Source organism: Myotis brandtii, unplaced genomic scaffold (genome assembly GCF_000412655.1).
Source record: "Myotis brandtii unplaced genomic scaffold, ASM41265v1 scaffold161, whole genome shotgun sequence".
Taxonomy (NCBI): Eukaryota; Metazoa; Chordata; class Mammalia; order Chiroptera; family Vespertilionidae; genus Myotis; species Myotis brandtii.
In genome coordinates this window covers 1,190,589-1,210,780 of record NW_005355881.1, presented here as the reverse complement: position 1 = coordinate 1,210,780, position 20,192 = coordinate 1,190,589, and the positions used below count along the sequence as shown (strand labels likewise).

At 50.0% G+C, this 20,192-nt stretch overlaps 1 protein-coding gene across 10 annotated transcripts in view; it reads left to right on the top strand.

Moving 5' to 3' along the window:
- ZMYND8 (zinc finger, MYND-type containing 8) overlaps positions 1-20,192 on the top strand; it is a 117,383-nt gene that overhangs the window by 81,767 nt on the left and 15,424 nt on the right. For 7 of the 10 annotated variants that reach the window (XM_014536371.1, XM_014536374.1, XM_014536372.1 and 4 more), the window contains 4 exons: positions 5,945-6,097; positions 8,282-8,790; positions 13,024-13,429; positions 15,662-15,852. In XM_014536371.1, the coding sequence (XP_014391857.1) occupies positions 5,945-6,097; positions 8,282-8,790; positions 13,024-13,429; positions 15,662-15,852 (1,259 nt within the window). Of the gene's footprint in view, positions 1-5,944; positions 6,098-8,281; positions 8,792-13,023; positions 13,430-15,661; positions 15,853-20,192 lie in introns of all 10 variants that reach the window. The other 3 variants (XM_014536379.1, XM_014536378.1, XM_014536370.1) reach the window with 2 other exon arrangements.

Genomic DNA, 20,192 nt, shown 5'->3' with positions numbered 1-20,192 from the left:
ATTTATTTTTTTAAAATATATTTTATTGATTTTTTACAGAGAGGAAGGGAGAGAGATAGAGGGTTAGAAACATCGATGAGAGAGAAACATCGATCAGCTGCCTCCTGCACATCTCCTACTGGGAATGTGCCCGCAACCCAGGTACATGCCCTTGACTGGAATCGAACCTGGGACCTCTCAGTCCGCAGGCCGACGCTCTATCCACTGAGCCAAACCGGTTTCGGCTCTAACAAAATATTTAATTAAAAAAATTACACTGAGAAAGGCAAGCTTACAGGGATGGCAAACAGATCAATGATTGCCGGGGTGGGGGTAGGGGATGGTTTGACTGCGATCTCAGGGGCAGATGGAATTGTCCTGCATTCTGTTTGTGGTGGTGGTTCCACAAATCTCTGCCAGTGTTAGAATTCAGAACTGTATCCCCCAAAACGTGAATTTTACTCTCTGCAGATGAAAACTACTCAAAGGCAGGTACTCGCCCCATTTCACAGAAGGCCCAGGGAAGGGAAGTTGCCTACCCAGGGTCACACATGGGTCCAGGTGAAGTTGGGCCTTCAGACTCAGGCCTGTTTTGCTGTGTAGCTGCAGCTCTTCACCGGGATATGGGAACTGAAATGCTTCAAGATGCGGCCCTGTTTTGACTTTCATGTGCCCTTGAAAGGGGTTGGGGGTAGAGTGATGATTCGGAATGGGGGATCACACAGAGGAAGAGGTGCCTTTTTAAAGGAAGCAGCTCCTACCACTTGAACCTGTGTTGTCAGATTCTGAGTTTTCAGAAAAACAGAAATCCTGATTTTTGTGTGAATTCTCCTAGTTTTAAAAATGTGACGTCGATTTCATCAAAAATAAAAAGAACTCTACTCGGGCCAAATAAATACAACTAAAAATACGGAAAACCAGCCCATGGGTCGTCCGTGGTTGCTTAATTACTCTCATAGCTACTGGGCATGAGCGAGGGGAAGGTTTACGCAGACCGCCCTCAGCCTGCTGCTGGCACACAGCCTCTCCTCTCGGCTCCAAACAAGGAGCCAAACAAACCCTGGAGGATTGTCACGGCTCCTCCTGTGGCTTAACTCGTCATCATAGTGAGGACGTGCTGGTGAGACTAGGAGAGAGAGGAGGCCCTGATTCTTGTCTGCCTTCCGGTTCGCCTGGCCTGCGAATCCTCATCTCTTATCTCACAGAGGGTGTCTGCTTGGGGCTGGACACACCCAGCAGTTCCGGGGCCTGCGAGTGACAAAATGTGCTTTGCTGCTCTCCCCACGGTGGGCGCCCGGTGCCGCCCAAGCAACGGAGCGTGTCTGCTTGTCTGTTCCTCCCGGTGGCTGCCGGGAGGCGTCCTTCCTTTCTCACACGAAGCAGGGCCTTGGCAGCCAGGCATCTGAGAGCCGGATGCAGAGCAGGGCCTGGGTCTCCCAGAGGTGGTCTCGGTTTTTGTTTTTGCAGTGAGTGCAGTGAGGAGGGTCTCTGCCTAGCTTTGACGGCCAGGAGACCATCTGCTGGGGTCTCCTGTCTGAATGTTGTTCCCCGAAGGACCTGCCATTTTGTGGCTCCTGGAAGTCCATCCGGTAGAGTCTCCCGGCAGCTTTGGAACAAAGGAGTTTTGTTTCGTTTTTTCCCTTTTTTTTGTTTTAACTGAAAAAAGAAGTGGTTATATTTCTCTTTTAAAAAGCTTTATTGGTTTTGTTTTGGTTAATCCTCGCATGAGGACATTTTTTCCGTTGCTTTTCAGAAAGAGTGGAAGGGGGGAGGGAGGGAGGGAGGGAGGGGGAACATGGATGTGAGAGAGACATCGAGTTGTTGCCTCCTGCACATGCCCCGACTTGGGGCAGGAGCGAACCCGCAACCCAGGTACGTGCTCTTGATCGGGAATTGGACCCGGGATCCTTCAGTGCTCAGGCCGCCACTCTGGCCAGGGCTCCCGTGTTTTTATGAGCAGTGAATGCACACGGTGAGAGAAAGTTCACAGGACAGAACGATGTGGAATGAAAAGCCATCCTGGCTGCAACCCTCTGATCACCTGCCTCTATACCCGCTCCTCACAGGTGACCGCTGTGTTTTAGTCGCTGTGGAGAGCTCGCCTAAGTACATCCCAGTGGTTCTCAAACTGGGTGATTTTTGTCCCTCGGGCACGGTGCAATGTCTGGAGACATTTTTATTGCCACAACTGGGATGTGGGTGCTACTGGCACCTAGGGGTGGAGGTCAGGGTTGCTGCCAAACATCCTACAATGTGCAGGGCAGCCCGCCCTCCCACTGCCACTGCCCCCAACAGAGACCTGTCCGGCCCCAAATGTCTTAAGTGCCAGCATTGAGAAGCCCCAAGAACACAGGTGTATTCATATCTATCCTCCGTTTCCTTCTTTCTCCCCCACACCAACGCTAGAGTGCGCTGCCGACTGTGCCCTTCTCAGTAAGCAGGCTGGTTGTCCGAGCAGTGCGCGGAGATCTGCTACGTTTCAGCAGCTGCATTTTAGTGCATTTCAAGGTGAACTGCACCTTATTTATCCAGGCACTTAGTTATGGACTCTAGGTTGTTTCCCCTGCCCCCCCCCCCCTTTTTTTTTTGCTGTTGATAACAGCTGCGATAAAGACCCTTTGCCCACAGGGGAGTGCGTATCCACAGGATGAGTTCCCAGAAGTGGAACCCGGGTCAGAGGCCACGTGCAGCTGACGTCTGGCTGTCCAAACAGCCAAACTGCCCTCTAAAGGGGCTCTTCCATCTGTGCTCCCTCCAGAAATGTAAGATCGTGCCTCTTTCTCTAGCGTGGGTTTTTAAAAAAATCACTGTTTCCATTTGTAGCCTGAGCTGTCTTCATATCAGCTGAAAAGTTCAAAATGTTGGCAGCAAGGGTGGATTCGGAAGATACGCCCGATATAGAAGGGCAGGGGTGGAAAGAGTCGCCTGGGAGCTGAAGGAGAGAGCAGCCCTTCTCTGCTCTCTGCGGAGGAGAGTCAAGTGCAGCTGAAAGTTTCAGAAAGATGATCACATGTGGCTAAACTGCAGTTCCACTCCCAGGGGCCTGACCCCAGCCCCCCGGCTTGTGATCGTTTCTTGTCAGAATAAATATTATAGCAACATATGGACGCGAGCAGCCTTATTTTGTAAAATGCGGCCCTTTGCCTTTTCATTCCTCTCTGTTATGAGGTGTAGGTCTCTTTCTATGAACCCTAAGGTTTAGAAGTGTGGTTTTGTGTGTCAACACAGATACGCCAGGGTTCAGGCAGATCATGAGGCGTTTTCTTCACTCACATTGGTCTAACACAGGGTTCTCAACCTTAGCTGCTGTCAGCATCGCCCAGGGAACTTTTAAAAGGCCAATGCTCAGGCTGTACCCCAGGCCAGTCTGGGGGCGGGGGGTGAGGGGTGGGGTTGGCCAAGGTGTTAGGATTTTTTTTTTTTTTTTGAAGCGCTACAGGTAATATCTATGTGTAGCCCGGTTAGCAGTCACTGGGACTCATACAGGTGATGGCACATTTTGTAGCCTGCAGATCAAATCTGGCCCCCCACCTGCTTTTTGAATAAAGTTTTATTGGAACACAGTCATACCCATTTGTTTACATATTGCTTCTTTTCGCTTTTGCACTAAATCCTGTATTGTATGGTCCATACAGTTTCTTCCTCTCTGGCCCTTTACAGAAAAAGTTTGCTGACCCCTGGGTATAGTAAGCGTGTTTTTCTGTAACTGCTATATGGAATCGATGAACTGTACGAGAATGTTATGAGGACATTGATGAGCACATCACTTGGGTAGCAACCCTCCTCCCAGCCCACCTCACAGTATTTCTGTGAGATGCTTCTTTTCTAACTTACGCTTGAAAGAGCTGCCTTTTCCCTCTGGAATCTAGTATGCGTCCTCCTTTCTGAGAACAGAAATGACCGGGCAGACCTCATAGTCTCCCTTTTGCTGTCACATTTGGAGCTTCAATGTTAAGTCCTTACGTCCTGTTTGTACTGTCTTTATTTGTGTCTGTTTTTCTTGTTTTCCTGGTCCTCCTCCTTCTTGCTATCCTTCTTGCTGTTTGATCACTGCTTCCCTCTGTCCTAGCTTTGTAAGGTGCTTCTGCAGTAAATTCTTTCCCTCCAAAGTGGCTGTGCACTCACACCTGTGAGCGTCTCCAGTCCCGGTGCTGCCGGCTCTCTGAAGAGGCCCTGGTCAGCGCGCACACGCACACACACACGCACACGCACACGCACACATGGCTGTTTCTCAGAGCCTTTTCTTAAATGACAAGGATGCTGTCACTTTTGGAATCTCCCTGGCAGCCCGCTCCGAGTGTGTTTTTGGGCAAAGGGCCTTCCTCATCCTAGTGGAGGCCTCGTTGTGGTGATAAAATCAACTCTGAGCAATTTGTTGCTCTGGTCACCTGTGTTGGGTGGGGCATTTGGGAGGCCACCTGCGGTCACTTTAAAGGAAGGAGTCTGAGTGTGCAGTGTGGGGAAGTGGCCTGTTCCTGAGCGAAGGAGAAGGTTTGTGAGTCAAATCGGAAAACAAAACAAAATCGAAGGGAGAGAGTGAAGGCTTTGAACAGCCCTTGTGGTCCAGCTCTCCCTCTGTATCCTGGGCCTCTAACAGCCTGGGCGACGGAGGCGGCCTTTGGGTGGGTGTAGCAGGGAGATGAAGGGAAGTCGGGGAGTGAGCTCTGAGCTGGTGCAGACAGGCTCAGTGGTAGCTTCTCTGTGTCCTTGACTCGATGCCACGTGCTTTCTGACTGCTTTTCTGGAATCCGTCTGGGTGGGGCATATGCCCACATTCTCAGCTGGGGGTTGGTCAGAGGGTGGCAGGCAGGATGGGCGGTGCTGCTCCTGCCTGCGAATCTCCCGTGCATTCTGAGCCTTTGCAGCCGCCTTCATCTGTCCCCTTCTTATGTTTCCAGGACACTAGAGGAGGCAGGGAAGGAATTCCAGAAATGCAAACTCGCCTTGGCCTGTGTGGCTCAGTTAATTGGGCATCATCCTGAGCACCGAAAGGTTGTGGGTTCGATTCCTGGTCAGGGCACATGCCCAGGTTGTGGCTTGATCCCTGGTAGGGGGTATGCAGGAAGCAGCTGATTGATGTTTAACCTCTCACATCGATGTTTCTCCCTCTCCCTTCCTCTCTCTCAAAATCAATAAAAAAATCTTTTTTTTTTTTTTAAAAAGACTTATCAAAGAATACTAAAGGCAAAATCATTTGCATTTAAAGAAGGAAAAGAAAAAGAAATGCAAACGCATGGAATCTGGCCCAGTTGCTCTTACAAAGAGCCCATGGCCGAGGGGGGTGGGGGCAGGACCTCGGCTGAGTGAGTCATCAGCAGTCCGAGGCCTTTGCCTGGGACTGTGGTGAGGAGCTCGGACTCCTCTTACCTGAGTGAGAGGACACAGATGTAATATCCAGGGCTAATCTGTTTCCCTTCCCAAAGGGAGCTACAGCAGGCTGGCTGGCTGGAAGGTCTGCCTCTTTTTCTAGTTTTCTCTGCCTTTCCAATTTACGCTCCAGACTAGGTTGAGGAAGAGTGAAGCTTCTGTGATCAATGAGGAGCCCGGCTCCCAGTTATCAGGGTGTTCTCAGAGGGGCTCGGCGTCTCTTGGATACAAGGCCTCTCTGATGTGGCCTTGGAGTTAAAGCGCAGTCTGGCCAGACGGGTGCCACTTGCTCTCCTAACACTGAGATTGAGCTCAGGACGGTAACCTTTGGCGTTCGAGATTCCCCGACGATGCGGAGCTCCACAGACAACCATCTGGCTGGGACGGCGCGTCTTAAATACTGAGTAAACCTGCCAAGTGTTTTCTGGGGCTGCTATCTCCCAAGTCAGCCCGTGTCATCGAGCCGAGGGTATTGCTGGGACAAATGACAAAAATGTTTTAGGTCTTTTCCCTCCCATGTTCTAAAACGTGTTGTTTGCAAGTTGTTTGTTCACCCCTGTAATGCCTGGTCTGACGAGGGCGGGACGGTATCTTCCAGATCGAAGCAAGGCCGAGATGGACTTGAAGGAGCTGAGCGAGTCCGTCCAGCAGCAGGCTGCCCCCGTGCCTCTCATCTCTCCCAAGCGGCAGATCCGCAGCAGGTTCCAGCTCAATCTTGACAAGACGATAGAGAGTTGCAAAGCACAACTAGGTATGTCTTTGGTTTGCTTTCATCATCAGCATCATCATTTATGGGGACACCACCCAGGAGAGGTCAAAGGTGGATCCTGGCTGCTTCGAACCCTGAGTTATTTGCTCAACTAACACATATTTCCACTCGTGGCAAAATATTTCAGATTGGCTAATTGTTCAGACAGGCTCTTTGAACTCCTCTGAGTTTGTTCTTAGGCTGTGACAGCCTGCAGGTGCCAGGTGCAGGTGCTGTAGGAGCGGACTGGTCCTCCCGCGTCTGCCTCTGTGCACCCTCTCTGTGCATGTCAGTGTCCTGGCATCAGGATCAGGTTTGCTCTGCCAGTGTCCAACACAAAGGCTTCTCCTCCAGACGGGGCCTCCTCACCCAGCAGACCCATCCTGCCCATCCTGCCTCTGTACCTATAGCCTCCCTCCCTCTTTCCCCACGCTGTCTGCCTTCAGCTTGGTGTCACCTCCTCCAGGAAGTCTCCTCCGACTGCTCTCCCTATCTGCCCGCCTACTTGGATACGTCATTGCTTAGAAGCAACAGTGGTCCCTTTCTGTGGGGGTCTCCCTCCCAGTCTAGGCTGGTAGCTCATCGAGGGCAGGGAGGTCGCCTTAGGAGGATTTGCATTCTTCAAGGTACTTGGTCTTGTGCACATAGGAATGCTCTGGAATATTGGTTGAATAAGTAGATAAAGCATGGAGGACATTTATAAAGAAGTAGGGGATGGCTGGGCCTGAGAGAGCCACTCCATGTGAGGTTTATGTGTTGGTGGGGGCCTTGGACTTTTGGGTGAGCAAGGAGCTGTGGTTTGGAGTCATCTGGGCTGTGATCGGAGAACATTCCTTGTTGGGTTGCCTGTTTTTGATTAGGACACTGATTGGCAAGGATGAAGTCTTGCAGTCCATTTAAATATCTCTCTTGATTCTCTGCACACATGTGGTCTAACTCCTTGATTTATTGTTGTTGTTGATGAGAATTTTAATATTTCCATTCATGGATTGTTTCCTATGCACCCTGCACGGTGCTAAGGAAGCACTGCGCAGAGATTGTCCTGGGAGATCGATACCATTATCAGTCCCATTTTGCAGGTGAAGAAACTGAGGCTTAGAGAGGGAGGTCACTCGTTCAGGGTTATACAGCGAGTGAAAGCAGTGGTGCAGGATTTGAATTCCTGTCCTTTGGGCTCTAGTACCCAAGCTTTTCCTGTCACGCGTGTGGTCATTCCCTCCTGCTTGTCCTCCTTATGTCTGACCATTAGCTACAGCAGCAGAAGCCCTTTACCTCGCGGGCCTGTCAACCAGAGTGGCCAGGTCTGTGTGAAATCACCTGATTTGTGAATTGGGCAATAAGTTCCAAATTAAAAAGCAAGAGCAAACAACAAACTACCCTGTGGGCCCAACCATTGCTTCCCAAATAGAATGTGCTGGTGGTCAGATGTGGCTCCCCGGCTGTGAGTTTGCAGTCTCCGCTTTAAGGCTTTGGCTGGACACAAGGTGAAGGGCCTTCATGCTTTGGGAATGTGTGAGAACAGCACTGGGTGAGTCAGGAGCCCAGGGTTTCCGCCTTACCTGCCTTGGTTTTCTCTGTGTCCTAGGACAAGGGATTGCTCTAGGCCTCTATTTTCTATTCTGTAAAATGGATCAGTTTTTAAAAAAAACATTTTTATTGATTTCAGGGAGGAAGGGAGAGGGAGAGAGAGAAACATCAATGATGAGAGAGAATCATTGATTGGCTGCCTCCTGCACGCCCCCTACTGGGGATCGAGCGAGCCCGAAACCCGGGCATGTGCCCTTGACCAGATTCGAACCTGGGACCTTTCAGTCCGCAGGCTGACGCTCTATCCACTGAGCCAAACCGGCCAGGGCAAAATGGATCAGTTTTAAGTGTCTCTGGTGTTCCCTTCCATCCCTCCCATTTCCCGTATCCCAGTTAGTTATCAATACTGCAAAGATTTAGCTCCCGGATTTATGTTGTCTGGTCCCACGTTGTCTCTGGAACCCTCTCCGAACACAGGTTCCATTTGTCAGCAGACTTCGGGGGCACCTGGTTCACTGTCACCGCCCCAGGCCATGTGATGCGATTTGAAATGTTTTCTTTCTTTATTTCCAGCGTTTGGTGTGGAGAATGTTTGCGTTTTTGGTCCTGCTCTTTATGTTGTGACTACGCCAACATGCTGGGTTTTCTTTTTGAATTTAGGCATAAATGAAATCTCGGAAGATGTTTACACGGCGGTAGAGCACAGCGATTCGGAGGATTCTGAGAAGTCGGACAGTAGCGATAGTGAGTATATCAGTGATGACGAGCAGAAGTCCAAGAATGAGCCGGAAGACGTGGAAGACAAGGAGAGCGCTCAGGTGGACAAAGAGCTGTCTGCTGTCAAAACAAAGCCCAAGCTGGCCAGCCCGGTGGAGATTAAAGAGGAGCTAAAAAGCGCTTCGCCCCCCAGCGAGAAAGCAGACCCAGGCTCAGTCAAGGAAAAGGCGAGCCCCCCGCCCGAGAAGGACTTCTCCGAGAAAGCCAAACCCTCGCCTCACCCCACAAAGGATAAGCTGAAGGGGAAAGATGAGACGGATTCCCCAACGGTCCACTTGGGCCTAGACTCTGACTCGGAGAGCGAACTTGTCATAGATTTAGGAGAAGACCATTCTGGGCGGGAGGGTCGGAAAAACAAGAAGGAACCCAAAGAACCATCTCCCAAGCAGGATGGTAAGTGACGATCCCAGTTCCCGGTTTCTTGGTTTGGTTTCCAGTGCCACCATTCCTTTGTGTGACCCTCTAATGTCAGCACAGGAGACAGAGCAGAGCTGTGATTGGCTCACGGTCACCTCGCTGGTCATCTGATAGGACGAGGACTTAAACTGGGCCTGCCCTCCCCTCACCTGCTCAGGACTCAGCATGGATGGTTTTGAGTTGAGTTTTGAGTTGAGAAAAATCTCTTAGAAAATAAGTTGCTCCTGGTAGTCAAGTTATTCTTAGCCTAAGCACCTTCTTCCCTGATATGTTTTTTTCATTTTCCCGAAGTATTTGTTAACATTTAGACATTTGACAAGATTGAAATTGTTAGGAGTGTTCCCTTTGAATATCTTGGTAAGTTTAGCTTCCCTTCCTTCCCCTCATGCTGCCCAGGCACCTCAACGTGCGTTTTCTTACCAGAACATGAGACCATTTGGTAGGTGGTGCCAGGATGGCGAGCACTTCTTGGGGCCCTAGAATTCCAGGGGGCACTGTGCGGTGCACACCCGAATCGGTCTTCACCACCTTTGCACTTAACCCACCTGATGCTGGGGATTTTCAGCTCGGGCGCTACTGGCCTTTGGTGCTGCATAGTGCCTTGTCCTGTGCAGTGGGGGTGTTGAGCAGCATTCCTGGCTGCTCCCCGCTGGATGCCCATAGCACCTGCCCGGTTGAGGCCATTCAAAGCGGCTTGACATTGCCAGATGTCCTCTGGAGGCAAACTCTGCCCGGTGAGAACCGCTGCCTGAGTCTCAGCAGTGCTGTCATTGCTGCCGTATAGCCTGGACCAGCCGTGGCCGCCGAAGCCGGCGGAGCCCAGGCATGTTGACACCCCCAGAAGGAACGTGTGAATGATTTGCAGGGTGTCCTTCCCATGGACAAAGCAGTCCGAGCATTTTTCAGTTGGGGTGGCAAGTGGGTCGTGCGGAGAACCCAACAAGCCCAAGAAAGACTGGAGAATTCCCTGGGGGCTCAGGAGAACCTTGCCTGAGGACACAGTAGAGACGGTAGCCATCAGGCTGTAGGTACTGTGTGAGGAACTTGAGGGACTGCGGGTTTCAGTTTTGACTGTGCCCATCTTCTGATAGGACCTAGCTCCTGACCCAGGCCCTTGAGTAAGATGTGGTTCTATGTCCCTGGGCATTTCTGAGCCCATCTTCTGATAGGACCTAGCTCCTGACCCAGGCCCTTGAGTAAGATGTGATTCTATGCCCCTGGGCATTTCTGAGCCTGGCAGCTTGAAAGGCAAGTCGGGGATGGGCCTTGAGAATCTGTCCTCGGTGGTTAATCAGCCGAGCTGCTCTGGAACCTGCATCCTGCAGGTCATCACAAGAGGCCGAGATGTCCCTGGATGATGCGATGGAGGGAGAGGGAGCATTTGGGGGCACAGGAAGGATCGACCACCACACCATGCCCGAGCCATCTCTTAGATTTATGGATGGTGTCTGAAAAATGAGACCATGTAGCGAATGGGGTTTGAGGGACCTCCTCTGCTGTTTCACAGGGAACAGTAGGAGCAGCCTTTGTTCCACTTGAGGGACTAGTTGGGTGCAGATGGGAGTGCTCCTATGAATGTTGTATTTATACTGTTCCTTTCTTTCCGGAACAAATCTTTCGATTGATTGGTTTTATGCCTCTTCCTCTTCCAGAAAGGATTTGACGAGAGTACATAATCATGAGATAAAGTTGGGTTTTCCTTATTGCTGTGAGCTCCCTAGCAGTCAAAGCAAAAAGGGAAACACAGTCCCTTAAAAGGTGTCACATTTTCCAAAAAATAAAAAAATTCCATTGATTAGATGAAGTAGACATCTGAGGGAAATTTCTCCAGGAAACCCCCGAGTGAGTGGTGGATTAAGCTGAAGATGATTATAAAACATTATTCAGTTAGAGCAGGTTCTTACGGGTGGGGCAGAACTGACTGGTCTTACATCCAGAGCCCCCTGATGATGGTTTGGTCTTGAAGAATCGGCTTCATGTCGAACTTTGCGTTTAGAGCATCTTTTCAATGATGTGCTTTTACTTATAAATTTATTAAAGTGAAGGGCATTTTGGAGTGTGCTGTGGTGACCTCCAACTCACCTGCAGGTAGGAATGCAGCTGGTGTGTAGGAATCCTCAAATAGTAAAACAGCGTTTACCGCTAGTGATCTCAGGCAGAGGCAAAGGGAGTTCACTTGGAGACCTTTGCTCTGCTTGCCTGTAACATCAGAAATTCCCATCCTTCTCTTACAAGGTCCTGTATGCACACGACAGTGACCAAACTCTGGAATAAGTAGATGAGCTTGATGGGCGATTCCTGGTGTGCGGGCCTTTCAGAGATTCACCCTTTATTGGGCTACAAGTGATGGATCAGATGCTCTGAATTTCTAGGACAGATGGAATTTCCCACAGCTTTTTTTTTTCTACTTCTCCATAAATCATCAGAATCCCCTAGAAACGAAATATTTTAGTGTCTGAATGATAACCGCCAAAGAGTACTTGGAGCCTGGAATCTTTTCAGATTGCACACTCCTGGTTTTTATTTGGAAAAGCGGGCCAGGCATGATTCCTGCACAACTGTTACCATAGGCAGAGCCCCGAGAGAGAACAGGACCCTTCTGTGGTTCCCCTTTGCGCCAGGGAGGATTCGGCTAGCTAGTCAACAGGAACAGCATATTATTTGGTCACATGGCAGGAAAGGGGAGGTATTGAAGGCCCTTCTGCAGGTTGGACATCCTGCTGGCCCCCTGCCCCCTGTGGGCTCTTAGTAGGGCCTGGTTCCAAGCCACCTGTGCTAGAAGGGCAGGGGCTCTGGGGCCCAGGGTCGGGTGTCCTGGAAAAGGATTGGGGCTCATCACTGTAGGAAGAGTTCCCCATCCAGCCCCACCCTGTGCTCTTGCCCTTGAACTTGGCTGAGGATGAGGAGGGCCAGCCAGATGTGATAACCACCAAGAAAGCCCCCAGTCAGAAAGGTCAGCTTATCTTTTCTTCTCAATTTCCTTGGAGATCCCCAAACCCACAGCTCACCGAGCATCTCCCTTAGAAGAATAGCCAAGCTCAGATCTTCCCCAGGTGATATCAATCTAAAAAGACAGGCGGAGTCCTCATGGAAAGAGGTTTGGTGTCCAGGCACATTGTCAGGTTGAGGTGCTGACTTGCACCTGTGCTTTGTGTGTGGTCCTCGAGGACTCCTCTCCCCGGTGGCTGGGACCCCTTTACAAGTGGCGGCCTCACATGGTCATCCCCTTTGCAGCGCTCAGCGCTCCTGGCTCTCATCTGCCTGCCGACTACTCCTCACCGCCTACCCTCAGTCACCGCAGTGCAATGCTCCCTGTTCCTAAGTACATCTTGGCGAATGCTGTTCCGCTCCAAATTCTCATCTCTGCCTGTTGAAATGCTACTCCCTGGCCCCACAGCCCAACTCCTCCCAGAAGACATACCCCATAACGCGGCTTTTCTCAAACTTCAGACATTCATGGTGGTTGTTTGTTGTCATTCCCAAATTCTGCCTGTATAATTACTGACTTAATATTTTTATTTGAAGCAAGCTACTCTTAAAAAAAAAAATCTAAGCCTATTTTAGACTTAAACGTGCCACCTCACAGTAGCAAAAGTAGTAGTGTGTGCTATACCTAAAGTACAAGCCAGGAGAAACACAGTCAACACACAGCCAGGCTCCGGAAGTCTAGGTAAATACCACTGTGTTGGGAGGGCTCTGGTCTTGGGCGGGTTCCTTTCGGGTTAGGTGTCAGGGCTCCACCATGCTGAGACTCTGTCCTGGAGGGACTCGGGAGAGATGACAAGGATGCCTTTACTTCGGAATGATTTAATGTGACTCGGTGCTTGGGCCATTGGGAAGCCACCGGGTCTCCCAGGCACCTGCGTACCTAGCCAAAGGGCTCCTCTTGATCTCTGGATTCAGTTGGGCTGGGTCTTTCTCAGGTGCTTACCCAAGTCTCACTTTGGAAAACAAGACGGTTGCAGCCAACCAGCCCAGGAGTTGATGGGCAGCTTGAGGGCAGGGCCTGGGTCACCTGTTTCCCCCAGGGGCCTTGGCATGCGTGTCTCCAAGGTGAGGCGCTAAGGAGATAAGGGGAGAATGTGCTCCTGGGCATGCACTGAATTTGCTGGTTATTTGGGCCTTAGGTTGTGTCCCTGAGAACTTGCTGGTGTAGAGGCCCTGCCGGCAAACCTGACTCAAATCCACTCTTTGTTTATTTTTTCCACGCAGTGACTCTAGTTGTAGCTAAAGCTCCACCACTGTCCACTACGGCCGGCAGCCAGTCTCCCCCCGAAACACCGGTCCTCACCCGCGCGTCCTCCCAAACTCCCACAGCTGGTGTCGCGGCCACCACCAGCACCACGTCCACGGTCACGGTCCCGGCGGCCACCGCCACCGCCACCATCACGGGAAGCCCAGTGAAAAAGCAGAGGCCGCTTTTACCGAAGGAGACTGCCCCGGCCGTGCAGCGGGTCGTGTGGAACTCCTCAAGTAAGTTTCAAACGTCCTCCCAAAAGTGGCACATGCAGAAGATGCAGCGCCAGCAGCAGCAGCAGCAGCAGCAGCAAAGCCAGCAGCAGCAGCCTCAGTCTTCCCAGGGGACGCGATATCAGACCAGACAGGCTGTGAAAGGTACCAGCTCCCCTTCTGCTCTCCGTGGCACCCCGGCCCTCTGTGCCACATCGACAGGAGACACAAAACAGAAACCGTTGTTTTGTTTTTCTCAGTTCCCCTTCGTTTCCTGGCCACGACAACCCCAAGGCCGTGCACATTCCATTTGGCATTATTTTTAAAAGTTGTTTCGCAACTCACATTTTTTACATTTGTTTCCATTTTTTTTTTCATTTTGCAAACAATACATGTGCATATTCTCCAGTTATTGACACACGTCTATTGTCCCGATGGACTGACCTTTCATTTTATGCGTCTCAGCGGCCACTGTGAACCGTACAACCTTTTTTATGCATGTATGCATATATATTTATACATATATATGACTCTTCATAAAAACACTACTTTTTTTTTTCCTTTTTTTCTTTTTTACAACATGAAAATGGTACCATTGTCCTTCACCCATCAGCATGTTTTGGAGGTCTGTCCACGTCAGTACACACAGCGCTCCCTTGCTCTTGCAGACTGCTGCGTAGCGTTCCCTGGTTTGTGTGAAGGCTGCTTCCGGTTTTATCCTGGGAGCAGCGCTGCGATGCCTGCCGTTGTGTGCGTTCCCTGTGCACACCTGTCGTGAACCTTTTGGCGTTATTTTGGAAAGAGTACAGTGAGAAATTGGTAGCAGAGGCTACCTTAATGGCGAGGAATTAGCCACATCCACAGGAAGAGCCAGCATCAGGAACCAGTTGCTGAAGGTGCAGAATAAAAATCTCTTCCGGCCGTGCAGGGCGCTCCATCTGGAGCTGACAAAGGGGATGCCCGTTTGCTCAGCTTTTGTGAGCGCCGGCATAGATCTTACTCCACAGGGCACCTGCATCTAGCCCAGCAGTGGGCAAACTACGGCCCGTTTGAAATGAATAAAACTAAAAAAAAAAGACCATACCCTTTTATGTAATGATGTTTACTTTGAATTTATATTAGTTCACACAAACACTCCATCCATGCTTTTGTTCCGGCCTTCCGGTCCAGTTTAAGAACCCATTGTGGCCCTCGAGTCAAAAAGTTTGCCCACCCCTGATCTAGACCCTTGAAGGTTGGGCTCCTTCACTGAAACTTGTGTAGTGAGTGCACCCTAGTGATTAGGACTCTTTTTTTTTTTTTTTTTTTAGTTTCTCTCTCTCTCTTTTTTAAATTGACCTTAGAGGGGAAGTGAGGGGGAGAGAGGGAGAAATATCGATATGAGAGAAACATTGTTCGTGCTCTGACCAGGGATCGAACCTGCCATCTGCTGGTACGGGATGGCCTCCAACCAACTGAGCCACACCGGCCAGGGCTAGTCGGACTCTTAGGAGTAGCATCAGGGCAGGATGTTAAAACGCAGCCAGCCAGATCTTGCATTGGGCTCCCCAGTAGAAACCCTTCCAAGACTGGGGAGCAGGAACACTGGACGATTGCACAGGCAAAGTTGGGGTACAACTGGTTTGATCTCGCTGTTTAAAGTGTTGATCGGGTTCTGAGATCGAGGTGGCGGGTCCCAGGCTTCTGCCTTCGGACCCCAGGAGCATTCCGAGCTTAGGCAAGAAGAGGGCCCAGTGCTGTGGTTCTCAGTTTGCACGTTGTCTTGTGTCAAAGACCAACAAAGCTGGACACTAGTTGAAGTGGGAGGGACAGAATTTAATTGCCAATGTCCTGCTGCAGTAGGGAAAGAAGTCCATTGTGAACTTTGATTTGTACAGAGGTGACTGGGTGTTTTAAAAGGAGGACGAGGGAATAGCAAGGGGGGTGAGTGGGGACTCAGTAGAGTCAGGGAAGTGAAATTTTACAAAAAGTGGGAGGTGGGGTTGGTCCATGTGAAACCACCTGAATTTGCTGACTGGTACCTATCGAAGCGAGGCCCTTCTTCCCACAGAGCTGGGAGACGGGCCTCATCGGTAGGTGTTGGCTGGAACAGTCATTTATTTGGGTGGCCTTGAGTTTTCTCAGGGAGGCTGGGGTCACCTGAGGCATGCTGCCTGGAGCCGTTTGAGGCCATGTTAAGCTTGTTGAAGTCTTTACAGACCACGTTAGAGGATTAGTCGAGAAAGGGCTTGGAGCAGCCTGGCTGGAGTTTGGTTAGGAGAGCGTCTCTGTCCCCTGAGAGTGAAAGCTCGCGGGTGTCTGTCTATCGGTTTCCCGCCCTCACCACAGCTGCGCGTGGGGACCGTGGGGACGGCCCTTCCTGCAGCCGGGGCTCACCGGGACCCTTTGTTTCCCCAGCTGTCCAGCAGAAGGAGATCACGCAGAGCCCGTCCACCTCCACCATCACCCTGGTGACCAGCACTCAGTCGTCACCCCTGGTCACCAGCTCAGGGGCCACGAGCACCCTGGCCTCTTCAATCAACGCAGACCTTCCCATCGCCACTGCCTCGGCCGACGTCGCCGCGGACATCGCCAAGTACACTAGCAAAGTGAGTGCCGGCTGGCACCGGGTGGGCGGGCGGTCAGGGGACCCGCTTCCTGGCGGGTACTGTTTGGGTCACGACCCCCCAGCTCTCAGGGGCTGTTGAGGAGGGCAGACCCCGTTTTCACTGAGGAGCTCCAAGACTGAATTCTCCCCTTTGGGCCTGACGTTGGACCTCCGCAGAGAAATGTAGACTAGACTGACCCTTACTCCGAGAGGGCTCAGATCCTAAAGTCCGTACCTCACAGGACGACGATGGCCTAGAACCAGAATTACCCTTCAGCACGGAGTCCCTCATGACGGACAGGTTTTCCTTAACGGCGGGAACAAGTTTCTGATCCTTCAGTTAACAACAGACTTGGGGTTGGTTTGTTTTGCATTTAGAAGCCACATGGAACCAAAGTGACAGGCTTAAATGTGAGGCATGCAAGGTATGATGCCCACACCTAGTTTTTTCCAGGAACCAAGAGGACGGGAAGGAAGGCCCTCTCTCTCTCTCTCTCTCTCTCTCGGTGTTTTTCTTTTCTCTCTTGATTTGCCAAGTGCTCTTATGCTCTTGTTGAGTCGGGCGAATAAAACATGGAGATCTCGGCGACCTGTGCGTGTGCTCTGCGGTGATGCGCAGGCACGTTCCAGCAGACCACTCGGTGGTGAGAACAGCCATTGGAATGCCAGCCCCAGAAGGTCAGGCGCACAGTAGGTGGTTGGTGCCGAGCTGTCAAATGGGTGCCTGTTGTTCCCTAACTTCTCATCGTGGTTGTGTCACTGTCAGTAACGGTTAATAGTATTAGTGAGTATTAATCTAACGATGTAGTAAGTTAAGTAGGTAAATATAAAAATGTACTCTTTGAGAGTAAGTAAATTGGTTACTAGTGAGTAAACTATTATGTTTATAGAGAGAATGGGTGGAACTAGTTAAGAACAGTTGTTTCTTGAATTCTTGAAGTCTTATTTATGATAAAGAGTTGCTGTTATGTTGTGTTAAAGGTAGAATCTTTTTCAATTCTGATGGCATGAAACATATAGACCTAATGTTTTACCAGTGCGTTTTTGCTGTTCATCTAAAAAAATTCCTTCTCTCAAGGAATTATGTTAGTTACCTGTTGCTGCATAACAGATCGCTACAACTCCTCACAGGCTTCTTATCAGTTTGTGTGGGTCAGGCTCACTGGGTCCTTCCTCAGGCCTCTGGCTGCGCGCAGTCCTAGGGTCGGGGTTTCGCCTGAAGGTTTCCCCACCTCAGTTCCCAGCTGGCTGTGGCCTGGAGGCCCCCCTTGCTGTGTGGGTCTTCCCCACATGGTAGCTCGCTCCACCAAAGCCAGGGAGAGAGAGCCTGCGAGCAAGATGGACGTTTCCATCTTACGTAGCATCGTCACAGGCATGACACCCCATGACCTTCTTCATCGATGAGAAGGTCACCAGGCCGACCATCTTGGAGTCTGTTGTACTGGCTAAGATGACAGCAGCAACAGCTTATGTGTGCATGGCTTTTACTGTGGGTTCCACACTGTTAGAAGCACTTTTTGTATGTGGCTTAGTTTTACTCTTAATGACAAATTGATGGGGTGTAAGTACTGTTACCATCCCCATTTCATAGATGAGAAAACTGAGGCCCAGCGAGGTTATGCAACTTGTCTAGGGTCACACAGTTAGTGAGTGGCTGGGCGGGGATTTGAAGGGTAGCAGCCAGGATCTAGACCAGTGATGGCGAACCTTTTGAGCTCGGCGTGTCAGCATTTTGAAAAACCCTAACTTAACTCTGGTGCCGTGTCACATACAGAAATTTTTTGATCTTTGCAACCATAGTAAAACAAAGACTTATATTTTTGATATTTATTTTATGTATTTAAATGCCATTTAACAAAGAAAAATCAACCAACAAAATGAGTTCGCGTGTCACCTCTGACACGCGTGTCATAGGTTCGCCATCACTGATCTAGACAGAGGCTTTGAGCTGGTTTGTGAATTCTCATGCAGCCTGCTAACCACACGTGTCCGGTGTTCCCACAAACTGATTGTTCTTGCATGTGGCTGTCTTCAACCAGTCCTACTTAAGATGCAGTGTGGCTCAAGAGGTAATCAGAATCTAGTCTTGGGGATGACTTTGTAGTATAGCTTCCCCTTTTTGAATAAAACGCATGAATGGTTATAGGGTTCACAGTGGGAAGATTCAAATGTCGGTTATTTGGGGCCATTCTCAAGATTTTTGTCTTACCCATTCACCTCCTGAACTAGTATTGACTTAATATTTTTATTTAAATTAAATTTTATTTAAATTGACTTAAAATTAAATTTAACCTCACCAGATACCATTCCTTGTCCATTCCTTTTGTCATCAAAGTGTTAAAGACACATAATGGCACCAATCTGAGACTTTCTTCCTAACCCAATCTGTAGGGTTTCCAGAGAATTGAAAAGGGAGTAATTTTTTCATTACTGATTTGAGAAGATCCTGGAATTGCCCAAATGGTCTCTTTTCTGCTTGCAATTAACGCATGTATCACCTTCCGTTGATTTAGTCCAAGCTGTCTATTTATAGATGAGAAAACTGAGGCCAGGATTTGGCCAGTATTGACGGCTCCTGCAGCCATTAAAAAAAAAAAGTTTTTGCCCTAACCGGTTTGGCTCAGTGGATAAGAGCGTCAGCCTGCGGACTCAAGGGTCCCAGGTTCGATTCCGGTCAAGGGCATGTACCTTGGTTGCGGGCACATAACCACTGGGGAGTGTGCAGGAGGCAGCTGATCGATGTTTCTCTCTCATCGATGTTTCTAACTCTCTATCCCTCTCCTTTCCTCTCTGTAAAAAATCAATAAAACATATATATTTTTTTTAAAAAGCAAAATGTTGAAAGCTTGCTACATAATCAATAAAAAAAAAAAGTTTTTATTGGTTTTAGAGAGTGAGGAAGGGAGAAGGATAGAGGGAAACATCGATGCATCCATTGGCTGCTTCCTGCACTCCCCCTCCTGGGGATTGAGCCTGAAACCTGGGCATGTGCCCTGACCAGGAGTTGAACCTTTTGGGTGCATGGGATGACGCTCACCCATTTAGCCACACCAGCCAGGGTTCCCATCGCCAATTTTATTGTTACCTCCTGCCTCACCCTTTACTCTTAAGCAAAATTGAGGGATGAACTTTCTGATAGCAGTTTTCTTTGCTGTTAAGAAAATGGACATGGTGACATGTTTTTGGAGCCAATGAACTTTCCTGTCTCCAGGGTGACCCCGAGTTAAAGACCCAGATTTGTGTGTTTTGGCAGAAGGGCGCTCTTGATGAATGTAGAGTTCTTGGCTATATTTGGAAGTAAGAGTGAAAGTCCGTCCACAGATTCATGATTTCTTTAGAATGGAATGTAACCATGGCGTTCGGAAGGGATTGAATTTCATCCATTTTCTAAAGTTTTCATGTAAAGCAGTTTCGTTCTCATACTTTAACGTGGACGGTGCAGTGGGGTAAGGAGGCCGGGCACAGCGACGGACCGCGAAGCTGCATAAAGCAGTGTTTTTGCTGGCAGCGTCCCAGTGTGGCCGCAGCAAGCGGGGAGCGCCCCATTTGGGGGTCAAGTTGGGGTTACCGTTCTGGGGGTTGGCAGGATTTTCACAATTCCATGCTCACATGAATTTATTTTTCTGTGAAAATCAGATAAACGGGTCTTTCTTTATGAACACCTACTCGGTGTGGCAGGGGCTGAACCACAGACTGCACGTGGTTTTCTCTTTAATCCCTGTGCACACTCTACGAGGGGGCACTGTTGTTATCCTTGTTGTCTGCATGGGGAAGCTGAGGCTGGGAGAGGGTGGGTGGTAAGAGGTGGTGGGTTCAGATCTCGGGCATTAGATACCAGGGTGCTCTTTGTCCTGCGCTGAAGCTGCAAAACACAGGGGAGACTCGGCAGCAGCCAGGCCACGCCCGAGACCGCGTTTGTTCTGCTGTCCGCTCCTCTTTCCCCGGGATGCTGGAGGGTCAGCTGGCACGTGGGAGGTAGGGGGGGAATTCATCCTGCAAACGCACTTGGTCCTCAGCTTTCTGTGTGGACCTGAGCTGATGTCACACACTCGCTGGTGCGCTCATGGGTCCGATAGTTACACAAACTGGAAAGGCAGTGCCCTAATCAAAGGCATTAAGATAACAAACCAGCCACACCCACACAATGGACTATATTATTGGCCCATAAAAAGGCATCGAGTACTGATACACCTTTGGGAACAGATAAACCTTGAGAAGAGTGTGCTCAGTCCAAGAAGTGGGTCCCAGAGGACCACACACTGAATAATTCCACGTATGTGAACTCTCTGGATTCAGCTAATCTGAACAGATAGGGAGCAGATTAGTGGTTGTCGGGAGCCT